The 14,229-nt window shown below is 42.4% G+C and overlaps 1 protein-coding gene across 1 annotated transcript in view; it reads left to right on the top strand.

Annotated features, from left to right (window-relative positions):
* Window positions 1-451: 451 nt before the first annotated feature.
* Window positions 452-14,229, top strand: part of ATP2C2 (ATPase secretory pathway Ca2+ transporting 2) — a 31,658-nt gene continuing 17,880 nt past the window's right edge. Inside the window, exons 1-12 of the mRNA XM_015810516.1 lie at window positions 452-664; window positions 5,491-5,601; window positions 6,712-6,828; window positions 7,421-7,510; window positions 8,192-8,227; window positions 8,327-8,388; window positions 9,233-9,341; window positions 10,134-10,283; window positions 11,738-11,806; window positions 12,649-12,724; window positions 13,217-13,283; window positions 13,966-14,090. Of these exons, the coding sequence (XP_015666002.1) occupies window positions 560-664; window positions 5,491-5,601; window positions 6,712-6,828; window positions 7,421-7,510; window positions 8,192-8,227; window positions 8,327-8,388; window positions 9,233-9,341; window positions 10,134-10,283; window positions 11,738-11,806; window positions 12,649-12,724; window positions 13,217-13,283; window positions 13,966-14,090 (1,117 nt within the window). The 5' untranslated portion in view covers window positions 452-559. The remainder of the gene's footprint in view (window positions 665-5,490; window positions 5,602-6,711; window positions 6,829-7,420; window positions 7,511-8,191; window positions 8,228-8,326; window positions 8,389-9,232; window positions 9,342-10,133; window positions 10,284-11,737; window positions 11,807-12,648; window positions 12,725-13,216; window positions 13,284-13,965; window positions 14,091-14,229) is intronic.

Genomic DNA, 14,229 nt, shown 5'->3' on the forward strand with positions numbered 1-14,229 from the left:
TCCAAAATGCATGCAATTTTACAATAGTTGAACCCAGCTATTTTTGCAAATGTTTTTTGCATACATACATAGAAACACACTAACCACAGTTTGGGGCTTGCAACTCATACAGCATAGCTGACACAGTTGCAGAAACTGGCCGGAATGAATGGTTACGCAAGAATAGGAGCTCTGCCCAAATTTTGACCTGGGACAACAGACAGGACTTTAATACTCTTGTAAACATACAACGCCACGTTTCCCAGGACCTGGGGGGGGGAAGGCTAAGCCTCCACAGACCGGACCTGTCCAGGTAGGTCAGCTGTTCTGAAGAAGAATTTAGCCCCTCCCAGGCACTTGTTACGGAATGGTAGGCGGGGCGTTGCTGTGTGTCTGTATCAGGTAACACCCACGGCTCACCTTTCCATGCACCTCCTCAGCTTAGGAGGGAATGTGAGCCTTTCAGCCAGGAAACAAAAAGGTAATTCACAGCAGCAGCTGTAGCTGGGGCAGTTTCTTCTTGAGCTGTGTTTCCCCCCACACATACACACTTGTGCCTGCTCCCACTCTGCCCACCAAGATGGGAGCCAGACAAAGCTTTGCCAAGTTCTTCCAGGATGGGTCCTCCTTCCTCCATCTGGGTCGGAAATACCAGTCCCTGGGCAGCAAGGAGACCGGAGACCAGGTCAGGAGAGGTTTTCTCTGGAGGGGATGTTGGGTTGGAACTGACCGTCTGACTTGTCCTCTGGGTCAACTTTCGTTAATCTCCAGGGAGAGAGGGGAAAATGTGGGTCTTGCCAAGAGGGAGAAGAGTTGGTGGAGGCACACAGACCTGTGTGTGAGTTTCTAAGTGACTGCAACATTTGATAGAGACACAGAAGTCTTACTGTTCGGCTGATTCTCCTACCTTATTTGGCTGGTTGCTTCTAGAGCGACTCTCCTTGTTTTTGCCCCGTTCAAAGTTATTTTTATCATTCCAATTACATTTGCACAGTCCTTGTTAATCCTTACATTGATTCTCTTGCAGCATTCTTTCAACAACATTGCAAGGAAAGTCCTAGGAATGTTCTTTCCCCACCATGACTGGTGGAAGAATGGAAAGAGAAAGGATTGATGTAGGACAGGATGAACGTTTAACATGAGTCTCAACTCAAAAGGTTGACCTTCCGCTCTTCACTACTCTTAAACTTCCTCGTCCCTTCAGTTGCTGGGTTCATGTAGCTCTCTAAGCCCACATTCTGGTGTAGCAAAACAGGGTGGCTGGGTTGATACAAACCAATGGTGGTTTCCCTTTACACGTTCACCCATAACCTATTCATTGCCCGTTGTCCGGATTCACTCTGCTGTGAGAATCCAAGAACTGTTTCACATATCAAAAGGAGAATTCTTGAAAACTCAAGAACTAACTTGCCAAATGAGGGGGAGTTAAACTGCCTGTGTATTTTTGTCTCCAAATTTTCCTTTGCCAGCTTGTTCTGTTCTTACAAGATTAATGTGCACAGCCTCTGCAAGAAACTATGCTAATAAAACTCAGGGCAAACATTTCTGTTACGGGGAAGGAACCCTTTTAAAAATGCTTAATCTTTCATTGCACCTGATTGCTATCAGGATAAAATAGCTAGAGCGGATACTTTTAGCATCCTGTGCTATTTCAAAAGCCATTAAAGAGATAGGAAAGTTTCAGGCTGGTTACCGTGTTTATTTAGATATTCAATACCCAAGGAATGAAATTTGGCAGGTATTTTTTTTAAAGTGATCTGAGAAATAAATGGAGCCTCTTTTCCTTCCCCTTCGGGGCCTGAAATAGCCAGCAGGAAACCAGTAATAAGATGGCAATAAAACCAGAGAATAAAGAAAATAGTTGCAGTTTAAATCTGGGCCCTTTTAAGAAAGTGCTCCCCTGCATTAAATATCTCCTAGAAATAAAGCAAAGGGTGGGGGGGGGCAATGTATTATTTAAAAATGGGTCCATAAAGTAATCAAAACTGCTCCTGGAAAATTGAATAAGCCTTTTTTTTTTTTTTAAGCAAGGAGCTTAATGCACCTCTTTAGCTGGAATGCTGGTTTTACATCTGTTGGAATGGATGTTAATTAATGGTAACTAATCAGGAAAGGCAACTGGTTTTTGGGGGGGGGGGTTGCCTATGAGTGCCAGAAAACAGAACACAAGTTTGTTGGAAGACAAGGCAGGTAGTCCTCGAACTCATGACCACAAACGGAGACCAAATTTTCTCTTGCTAAGCAAGACAGTTGTTAACTGACTTTTGCCTCATTTTACAACCTTGCTGGCCACAGTTGTTAAGTGAGTAACGTGGTGGTTAAGTGAATCTGGCTTCCCCCGTTGACTTCGCTTGTCCGAAGGTCGCAAAAGGGGATCAGGTGACCCTGGGACACGGCGACCGTCATAAATGTGAGTCAGTTGCCAGATGTCTGAATTTGGATCACGTGATCACGGGAATGCTGCAACGGTCGTAAGTGTGGAAAATGGTCCTAAGTTACTTTTTTTCAGTGCCGCTGTAACTCTGAGTGGTCACTAAACACTAAACTGTTGTAAGTCGAGGATTTTCTGCAGAGAAGTCATAAAAATATCCAGCTGGCAGGCAAGAAGCTCTCTTTCTTGGTTCTTTTTGACCACACCCTGTGTACTACACCCTGTTCCTCTGGACTGATTGATTGATTGGATTGATTGATTGATTGATTGATTGATTGGATTCATTTGTTCATTTTAGCAAGCATTTGCTCCCATCCAAGAAAGCAGCTTCTAGGCCCCAAAGAGGTCAACTTGCTGAAACATGACAAAAGAAAAGAGGAAACCTGGCATGGACCAGCCTGTATTTATAGCACTCAGTCAGAGCTTGGGAAAACCTGAGTTAGGTTTTAATGTTGTATCCCAAATGTTATCCAGTTCAGGATCCATTGTCTCCCTCTGAATGGGTTCGACTTGTCCAGGACATTCGTGCTTTTATTAGCCCTGTGAAGTTGTCAACCTGTAGTAGCCTCTGGTTTGGAAATGTATAGGTATTTGCAATAGTAACTAACTACAGTGTGACATTTTTCATATTGCTTCATTCCGTTTCCTTCTTTAATATTTAATATTTAAACTGCCTTCGTGGACAGAGCTCCATTTCTTGATTTAAAAATTGTTATATATACATGGACAACAAAAATTGTAAGATTAGCACTCCAGATGAAAGAGTAGAGCTTTTTTAAAAAAAATACAAAAAAATACAGTATTGTATCAAGAACACAGTATCTACCCATCCATCCATCTATCCATCACCTGAATTTCACGCCAGTTGTTCCCAAAACAGAACAACACTAAAAAATGAAAAAAAAATATGAAGAAAGGCACCCACGACAGAAGATATAAAAGTGTCATTTCCCTAACTGGAAGAAAATTGTATCTGGTTCCTTGTTGGCTTCTGAGGTTGCATTGTTGAAATGTTTACAAGATTCCCATCACACCCCTGAAGACTATAAACTTGGTTTATTTGAACTGAGAAAAGCTGTAAAATACCCTTATGTCAGGAGGTGTCCAACCTTGGCCACTTTAAGACTTGTGGACTTCAACTCCCAGAATTCCATATTGGCTGGGGAATTCTGAGAGTTGATGTCTCCAAGACTTAAAAGTGGCCAAACCTGTACACCCCTGTCTTTGATTTGGATGTCTATGCATTGTGTCAAATCTAAGCCTTGCAAAGCTAATCCTGGCTCATCGAAAAGCATGTTTAACCTTCCCCACCCCTACTCAGTGTCCACGTAGGCCTGATTAAACTAATAATTCTATTTCCTCCCAAAAAAAAAAAAAACCCCTGGTGAGAGACAACCTGCCTATTTTATTGTATTTAGCTTGTCAAGGCCAAAGTTTGTCAAAAGGGAACCTTGGCACACCAAACCAAATGCAAACACAAAAGTCTTTCCTTTAGATTTCCTGATGCATTGCAGCTCTGGGTCCATTCTGGATTGCTTCTCTTAACAACAACAAAAAAAAAGCATTTATCTGCTTCCCAGAGATTTAAGGCCAGTGTTTACTTTAATTCTTAAACTTGAAGTCACAGTGAACTTAATCAAAAGAGCAAAAGAGAAAGGGGGGAAAAATTTGAAAACCAAACAAACAGAGTGCTCATTTTCACAACCCAGGACTTATGAAACTCCTGGCCTGGGGTATTAATTATCATGAACAAAGAAAAGCCACATATTCAGAAACTACCTAGCTCTAGCCTGCTAGGCTACAGCATATTTCTCAACCTTGGCAGCTTTGCAGTTATGGACTTTAACTCCCAGAATTCCCCAAGATATGTGGACTTCAACTCCCAAAAACCCCCAGCCAGCATGCTTTGAGATGTATGGACTTCAACTCCTAGTAGTGGAACGACAGAAGGAAACCTTAGTGCACGGGTCTTCAAACTTGGCCCTTTTATGACTGGTGGACTTCAACTCCCAGAATTCCTCAGCCAGCGTGCCTGGCTGAGGAATTCTGGGAGTTGAAGTCCACCAGTCATAAAAGGGCCAAGTTTGAAGACCCCTACCTTAGTGCATCCACAATCAATCCATAGCCCCATGAACTTATACCCCGTTTTTGGTGACCTCCAGAAATTCTTTCCCAAGAAAAATGAGACAGACAATTGCAAAAAAAAAACCACCTGAAGTGTGTTTTGTTGCTGTCTTAAACACTGGCTGAGTTTGCATAGGGCACTCCCAAACACTTGGTTAGAGTTGGATGGATGGGCATAGTGGATGAAAGCAGACCATTTTGTTAACATAGGATTCAGTGTAAGGGGTCACTGAGGTTGAAGTGAATATGATTCACTGGGGAAGTGGGTTAATGCAGTAACCTGGTTAAATGCATTGTGCTAAGCCTGCTACTGCACTGGACCCTAGGAAAAAAATGTACCCCAAATAAATTCACAGAAAGCAAATTGAATTGAAAATGAATCATGGTCACACCCTTCTAAGATGTGGAGATGTGGAGACATACAGTGGTGGGATTCAAATAGGTGAACAACCGGTCCTCTGTGTGGATGCCACTTCCGGAAGTCTATTCTGGGCCTGGGCAGCAAAAAATTAGCTACCGGTTCTGCCGGAGTGGTGCGAACCGGCTGAATTCCACCACTGGAGACATCAGCTATCATACGCCAAGCCTTTCCTTCATCGTTTCCCGCTATGCTCATCGGTAGAAGCATCTGCCTGATGGCCTCCAGAGACACAACAATACAACATCTTGTAAAGCGGAGTGTTAAATTTGTGATGGGCAAAGTAACCCAACATGGCAGAAGACCCATAATTCTGCTTAACGGATTTGAAAGGCCCACCTCTGATCAAGAGGGGGGGGACAAATAATGCCTTCATCTTTGTCAAAGTTCATTTGATGTTTGCTAGAGACAAAGAATTGGCATTTATGCGTGAAACTGGGCACTGGGCACCCTCTCTACCCCAAGCAGTGATTTATGACAAGGATCAAGGAGAGTCTTAACGGCTAATGCTTCTCAATTTATTGCTTACATGACGCAGTCAGAAGATGAATCTGAACTGAAGTCACTTCATCAAGAGAAAGAAATTGAGGCCATTCCACCCAAAACAGCTTGCCAATGTCAAGTAGAAGAGCTGGCCAAAACCTTGCAGGTAAGTGTCACCGGGCCCTCAAAGGAGTAGTTTAGTATTATCCCTTTAGAAGGAAAAGGTTTAACCCTCCATGGCTTAAAAAGATCTGTTCAGAATAAGGTAAATATTGTCTATCTGAAGAGCTTTTTATGAAGCGAAGGAATGTTTGCTAACCAGCTTAAAACCGTTCAGGTGAAGAATGTCAGCCGAAGAGGGCTGATAGATAATTACTTTTTTTTTTCCAGCCACAATGTTTTCTCTGCATAAGAAGACAATCGCTTTGCAAAGATTCAAGCCAGTGCAAGAAGTGTATGAATAAGGAAGTTTAGGAATAAACACAAGATTGTGATTTTTTCCCCCCTAATCAGTAGCCACAACATTGAAAAAGTGTCCAAGAACTGAGAAGCCAAGATTTTGATTCACTGTGACTTTCCCTTTTATCACGGAGGACAATGAAAAGCAGTTTAATTAACTGCACCTCTTTCTTTCGAATTTACGAGGCAAGTAGCAAAAGTGAAAAATGAAAGGTGACATTTCAAATCTCATTGTATACACAAACACACACATGCACAATCGGGTCAGTTTTCAGGCTAGTCAAGTGTTTTATCTAGGCTATCTCAGTTCAAGTGTTTGAATGAAGATACACACATTGGCCCCAACCAGAATTATGTGAGGAGAAGAACAGATCAGATCTCCATTTGCTTATCTCTCCTGCCTTCAATGAGGTGGAAGGAGAAGGCCTCTTGCCTTGGATGCTACGTCTTTTGCAACTCTGATCATCAGGGTCCCTACTTCCTTGAAGACATTATTTGCAGAGCGACAGTTCCCCATCTTGGGAAGTTTTTCTAAGTTCTTCTAAATCAGTGTTTTTCAACCTTGTCAAACGTTAAAATGGACTTCATCTTCAACTCCCAGAACTGGACTTCAACTCCCAGAATTCCCAGCCAGCCAAGGTTGAGCAGCACTGTTCTAGATGTTAATGATGGTGGAGCCGAGTGCTAGGAAACCCAAAGGTCAAAGAAGAGTAACTGATCAAAGTCAGTTTGTTTGCTGACACAGATGTTTAGCTCCATTGCGCCAAGCCAATTTTGCTCCAAAGTCTTGACTCTATTTTTTGGGTGTCTCTTCCAGGTTGACTTAGACAAAGGACTCTCAGAATTCTCAGTGCTGCAACGCAGAATCAAACATGGTTGGAATGAACTTGTGGCAGATAATACTGAACCAGTGTGGAAGAAATACCTTGACCAGGTAGCACATTTTAGCAGCAGGAAAAGGTGTGATTTGGGGTTGCAAAGTGGTGTAGAGAAGACACAATATTCCTTCTAAGGCTGAGATGGGATTATAGGGAGTAAGTAAGTAAGTAAGTTAAGAGATAGAGAGAAAAATGTACTTTCAATGTGTCCAGAAGCTCAAGAGAAATCTGTGGTTAAGGTGGCTGGAGAACTTCTGGAGTTGGTGCCAAGATCTGAATCTCTTGCAATGAATTCTGGGTGTGAAGTAAAGTGTAGCAACATTTAGTCTTACTATTGATTAATTGATGATGTGCCATCAAATCTTTTTTTTCTCTCCTGGTGACCACATAGACAGATGGACCCTAAACTGGTCCTTCAGCTCTTACAATGATGCACCCACAACCCCTGGAGCTGAGTCCCTCCACCTTGCTGGTGGTGGTCCTCTTCTTTCCTTCCACCTTTCCCAGCATTATAGCATCCTTCAGAGAGACGGGTCTTCACATAACACATCCAAAGTAGGATAATTTGAGCCCAAGTCTCATTATAGGCTGTTAAACAAAGAAAACAAGAATGACTTTCGTCAACATCAACTCTTCCTTTTATTGTAGTTTAAGAACCCTTTGATCCTTTTGCTGCTGGCTTCTGCAGTGGTTAGTCTGATTACTAAAGAGTACGAAGATGCCGTGAGTATCACAATGGTACGTGACTTCTCTCCCTTACAAGTGTGACTTCTGCAATCCTTGACCTCAGCATGATCAGAAGGGAACAGTGCCAAAGGACAAGAAGAAAAATCTTAAGAGTTTCTTGTAAAATCCATCTTTTGCTGATTATGTTGTGTGAAAGTCTTCCATATATGTGTGTGGGGGGGGATGAGAATGTTTTCACCCTTTAAAAAAAGTGCAGTTAATTATTATATCCAGATCAGCGGTTCTCAACCTATGGGTCGCGACCCCATTTGGGGTCGATCGACCATTTCACGGGGGTCACCAAGCAAGGCTGTCCGCCATTTTTTTCCCCTTTTCCGGCGGGTGCCTTGAGGTGGTCGGCCTGCTCCGTCTCTGCCGCTTGCCAGCTACGCCTCGGCCAGCGCAGGGAGCGGAACCACGCATGCATGGCGCTCCCGGGCAGGGAAAGTCCTCGACTTGCGACCGGTTGGGTAGTCCTCGACTTACGGCCGGTTTAGTCCTCGACTTACGACTGGTTTAGTCCTCGATTTACAACCAGTTTAGTCCTCGACTTACGACCGGTTGGGGGTCACGGCATTAAAAAGGTCGAGAACCACTGATCCAGATAGTCAAGGTGGGATTTGCCTGAACCGTTTATTGGCATTAAAAATGTGTCTGATTTATCTACAAACTTTATCTTTTCTTCCCCATTAGGCTGTCGTTATTGTTGTCACCGTGGCTTTTGTCCAGGTACTATGATTTTCCATCTTAGATTATTACTATTAGTAGTAGTAGCAGCAGCCATCAGTGAAAAAACATAAATTTTCTTTTATGTTTCTTTTCCTGCAGGAGTATCGCTCTGAAAAATCGCTGGAAGAACTTAACAAGTTAGTTCCACCAGAGTGCAACTGGTAAGCAGGATCCTTGGAAGATACCTCACACTCCTTGAGGTGGGAGCCTCTATTGGCTCTTCCTCTCTTCCATTCTGCTTTGGAAGTCTTCTGACCACCATCTTTGCAACAAAAATTCAGGCAACTTCTGAATTCAGGGAGCTATCAGGACCAGAGCTTCTTGTCCTCAGCTGGCCAGTTGATCCATCTTCTTGACCATGGATCATCCTCTCTGCTGGCTGAATGTGAACGATGATGAAAAATTCCTACTTCCTTATCAGTATTGGTGATTTATTTATGTGATATGTATGTTGCTTACAATCCTCATTATCAGTTCTTGGACAGATGTCTATTTCTGCGTTGAGTTCAAGGAAAAACAACTTTGCCTGGGCAAATATATTTGAAGGTGTAACAGTTTGGTCCAATCTGAGGTTGGCCTATTAAACTTCAAGATCAATACATGCTTTGATAGCCTTCTTTTTTTATATTCCATCTATATCTGGATTCAGACTTTAGAGCAGGGGTCTTCAAACTTGGCCCTTTTATGACTTGTGGACTTCAACTCCCAGAATTCCTCAGCCAGGCAAGCTGGCTGAGGAATTCTGGGAGTTGAAGTCCACAAGTCATAAAAGGGCCAAGTTTAAAGACCCCTGCTTTAGAGATAAGAGAACAATTTGTTTGGCTGAAGTGTACAGTAGCTCCATGAAGTTGAATTCCACCCTGATAGGTTCCCAATGGCTCAAGTTGATCATGCCTACAGCATTCCTTCCTTCTCTCCTCCCTATCTTCATCCACATCCACATCCCATTCACAAATGTGTTTTGCCGTATGTAAGTATTTCTTCTTTGTCTCTTTGAAAATCCAGCCTGAGAGAAGGAAAAATGCAACACCTTCTTGCTCGAGAACTTGTGCCAGGAGACATTGTCTGTCTTTCCATCGGTGATCGCATCCCTGCAGACATAAGACTCGTAGAGGTAATGCTTGAAGGACACAAACGGTCCTGAACATCCCATATGCATGTGGTCAAATGAATCAATCTGGAGTGAAATTCAATAGATAGTCCCATGTTGGTGGTTCTTATGATTCTGAACCACTAAGAGTAGGTGAGTTGAGGAAGTCCACACAAACCTCTTACACCCGTGTGTTTGAAAAGTGTTTTCAGAGTCCCTACTCCAAGATTTTTCTGTGGCTGGAGATGTAGCATGTCATGGCCAAGGAAATAAGATTCAAGGAGAAGAGGTCCACTTGTAGATTACTTGGGCGCAACTTACTTCACAACCACCTTGTTTGGCCATGGAAATTCTGGTCCCAAATATTATCATAATTTGAAGATCTCCTCATTTAAATAGAATAGAGTTGGAAGGGACTTTGGAGGTCTTCTAGTCCAATCCCCCCCCCCCACTTAAGCAAGAGGACTTATACCATTTCAGACAAGTGACTGTCTAGTCTCTTCTTAAAGATCTCCACGATTTCTGGAGGCAAGCTGTTCCACTGGTTAATTGTCCTCCCTGTTAGGAAGTTTCTCCTTAATTCCAGGTTGCTTCTCTCTTTGATCAGTTTCCAACCATTGTTTCTTGTCCAGCCCTCTGGTGCTTTGGAGAATAACGTGACCCCCTTTGTCTTTGTGTCTTTATTTATTTATCTAATTTCTGTAGTCACCCATCTCATGAGCAAGTGACTATGGGCGATTCTCCTAGTTTAAGTGAAAGAGCAGTGTGGACTCAAAGGATGCAGTGAACAAGTGCACTCACCCCAATTTTCTTTAGGTGATAGACCTTCTGGTGGATGAGTCCAGCTTGACTGGTGAAGTGGAACCTTGCAGTAAGAATGATGGCATCTTAGCCACTTCGGGAGACATAACAGCCCTCACCAATGTGGTCTTCATGGGAACCCTTGTGAGATATGGCAAGGCTAAAGTGAGTGGCTTTCTGTTCGTCAAATAACCAAGATAGTTGGTATGGTTGGGTGTGTGGTGTGTTTTAAGTTTGCTCTGTGTTAGTAGCTGCTTGAGATCTTCACTGGGGCTGTTGGATATCAATCATAGCCTCATCACTCCATGTGGGAGTGATGACCTCTGTCTGGAGGCTCTGCAATCTGAATCAGTTCTTCGTATCTTCCTATCTTGAACCAACAGAGCTGTAAAACTAGTTGAGGTTCTTACATTGCAATCATTCTTTTCTAAGATGGCTGGGCTGCCTCTTGCTGTTGGGAATCTCAATCTTTGACCTGTCTCTGGATTCTGAGATTTTGCTGCTCTGACGGGTGGGAACATGACCTTTTCTGGTTTTAAGACCATGGACCTGTTTCAGGACACTTTGGACAAAGGATAGCTCCAGTTTTGCCAGGTCCTGAGAGAACCCTCCAAAATAGTTGTCTGTTGAGGATGCTACATGGTTTCATACTCAAGATTGGATTCCTTCCTTTCTAATTCATCCTTCTATCAGCTGTAGGGCCTATACATGATGAAGAAAAGGGATTCAAGAGATTGAATTCACTAGAAATGGATCACTGTGGTCAAAAATAGACATTTTTCATTAGATGTTGGGTTGGTGGATAACTCTTCCAAGTGGTGAGCCATGGAGTTGCATGATGGCAGCTCTTGAAATATAAAAACAGCTTTTGTCTATTGATCAGGAAGAGATGTAAGATTATCTGTCATATATTTATTAAGAAAAAGGCTCCTTTTTGATCAATGATATGTCTCCATTTTCTTGGTTCCTCCACTTCTGAATCTAGGTTTCTTCTCTGAATGTGCATCCCTGCTCCTCCTGGAGTTTTGGATACTGGCCTGCTTCTCAAGAAAATCTCCCTTGAGACGTATAAGCTGTATTTGCACAACACTAAATCACAAACTAGGCAACCATATTTAAGTTAGCTCGTGGTGCAAAGCTTGCCTACGCAGTTAGGTTGTGGTTCAGCATGTCATGTGAATCGAGCATATTGGGTGTATTGAATAAACTATGTTCACATAACCATGGATAATCATGTCTTCATTGTTCCTACAGCCCTCAACTGCTTCGTGAAAAATAGGCCATAGTTAATATGAAGGGGGAAACTCTAGCTTGGAGAGAGAAGACTATTTAATTTGGAAATAGAAAAAGCGAGAAGCTCCTTTCCCAGTTCAGTAACCTGGATCTCAAGCCTTTAGCACAGTAAAAAGATCTTAAAATTGCATTTATAGTTGTTGCAGAACTTGCATAGCTGTCCCTCAAATATTTTAAAAGTAAACAGGGGGCTGGGGTGATTAGGGTGTAAGAAATTCCCTACATTATTTCAGAAAAGTGTCTGCAACTTGGGACTGTGAATTTCAGAATCTAAGCAAAAAGTCAGCTTTGGATATACCATTTTCTAACCTCTTTTTATTCTGCAGGGGATTGTTATTGGAACCGGTGAAAACTCACAGTTTGGGGAGGTCTTCAAAATGATGCAAGAAGAAGAGGTAAGACAACACAGAGAAACAGACTCTGAACATGTCGTTCTCAACTCAAAACCAAAATATTCCTTTAAGAACCTGGCTTAATTTGTCCTGTGTACTAGACTGCAGATGCCACTCCATTCAGGATGACCGGATAGGGAAAAAGGTGTTGACATAGTTAGCAACAGCACGTGACAAAACATAAAAGGAAGCTACAGCAACATGGTGTAAAATCTACTACAGCCACAGCCAAGTAGAGCTTGCAAAGATTTAGGGTAGAGTGGACCATCTGTTGATCAGTGCCTGGCCATGCCAGCTTATAGTTCAATTTATGTGGGATCTAGAATTCCAGGTACATTTTAAGATGTTTGTCCTTGATGGCCATACAGGCTAGGTCTACTTTTACTATACAGTTATAATAACAGAATCTTGCAACTCTGAATGTGCTTCCTGAGCATTGATGATGTTACCTAGTAAAGAAACATCTAATAGAAAACAACCAAATTCAGAGACCACCAAGGACTCTACAGTTGAACCATGAGCTATAAATATTCTCTTCCATTGGTACCATCCACCTCCTTTATCTTTCTGTAAACTAAGGGCATCCTCAAACTGCCTAAGTTTAAACCCCTCTTATATGACCATTTCCTTTGTAACAGCTCTTCCTCCTGTTCTTCAAGATATTCCTTCTACATTAAGCCAGGTAGGACTTTAGAGATGGCAAATAGCATTTTGGAAGCTGACATGGTAGCCAGTGGAGATGCTGTGATAGTGTTATTATGTGGCCAATCAGTTTGATAGATTTCTTTCATGTGTTTTGCCCTTCCCCCTCCATTTTTTTCTTCCTTCTGGTCTAATGCATCAAGACTCCAAAGACACCTTTGCAGAGAAACATGGATAAATTGGGAAAACAACTTACTATTGCTTCCTTTGGGATCATTGGTAAGTTTTACTCTTTTTTCCCCCCAAAAAAGCTTTGGAGACTATATGGGCGGTTTCAGTCTCCCACTGTCCACATCAGTGTTTCTCAACCTCATCAACTTGAAGATGTGCGGACTTCAACATGGTTGGCTGGGGAATTCTGGGAGTTGAGGTCCACACATCTTCAAACTAATGAAGTTGAGAAATGGTGGTCTGCATTAAATGTGGGGTCTTGTTTTTCCTCTTCAGATATGTATGTTTATGGGTATGATCAGAAAAACAAGCTATTTTTTGAGTATGTAGAACAGGGGTGTCAAACTGCTAGCATGCGGGCCGGATGTGTCATGCCAAAACCGCACCCACCCCATTGCTGGCAATGGAAAAAAAGTTGTGATACGTCGCAACACGTCACGTGACGTTGCGAGTTTGACGCCCCTGATGTAGAAGGCCTCGGGGTTTTTGCCAGATCTGTGATGCAATGGAGTAAATAAGATGATGTCTATGTTTTTCAAGGTTTACTCATGCTGATTGGCTGGCTGCAAGGGAAACATCTCCTTGACATGTTCACCATTGGAGTGAGGTAAGTTTGAGAGAGATTTCTTCCACATGTAGGCGTAGCATGTTGAACTATCAAAAGACCTGAAGCTGAGTTGACTAGCTGAGACTTGGTTTGTTGAACTATAATTGGTTAAAAAAATCATAACAATTTGATTCTGACTTCAGTTAACCCATAGTAGTTGGGATCACTCATCACGCTAGGCCAAAGCCAAAGCCAGATATTCTACATTATGAATCAGTATGGTATACAAACTTTCTCATAGAGTCAAGAAGGAACATATCTAGTGGACTTCCTGCTCAGTGAAAGAATTCCAGGGCTGTCCAGCCTCTAATTTAAGATTGTAGACAGTCTTCTACAATATATTTCCTCTATCTAGCTTTGTCTGGATATGTTGTATGACAATTCCCAACACCCTAGAGGCATCAGGTCAAAACAGTAGAACTAGAAGTCTTCTTGAACAGCCAACTTCAACCTAACAGTCTTTCCTGGAATAGACATTCCACAAACCCCTGCTTTCCTGGGTCATTTACCCAAGTTCATTGGTAAAGGTCTAGCTAGATCTCAATAATTGATTAGCGTCCTTCCGGTCTTCTGTCTGTACTCTAGAATGAGGGTTTTGGAGCAAGTTGATGCTTGGATATACTTCCTTGCAGGAAGAGGTAGTGGTGTGTAACATCAGTGGTAAATGATTGTGTGTGCGCAGCTTGGCGGTGGCTGCCATCCCTGAAGGCCTGCCCATCGTAGTCACGGTGACGCTAGTATTGGGTGTCTTGAGAATGGCCAAGAAACAAGTCATCGTGAAGAAGTTGCCCATAGTGGAAACTCTAGGTGAGTCATAAAAATTTCTTGTTAGGGGGAAACTGGTAATAATAGGAAATATACTACAATTGAATTTACTAATACTGAGATTAATTCAACTATGATAGTTTCCATTCTTTCATTTAAGGTGATTCCATAAGCACTGATA

The sequence above is a fragment of the Protobothrops mucrosquamatus genome, unplaced genomic scaffold, assembly GCF_001527695.2.
Source record: "Protobothrops mucrosquamatus isolate PMUCROS unplaced genomic scaffold, P.Mucros_1.0 scaffold_38, whole genome shotgun sequence".
NCBI lineage: Eukaryota > Metazoa > Chordata > Lepidosauria > Squamata > Viperidae > Protobothrops > Protobothrops mucrosquamatus.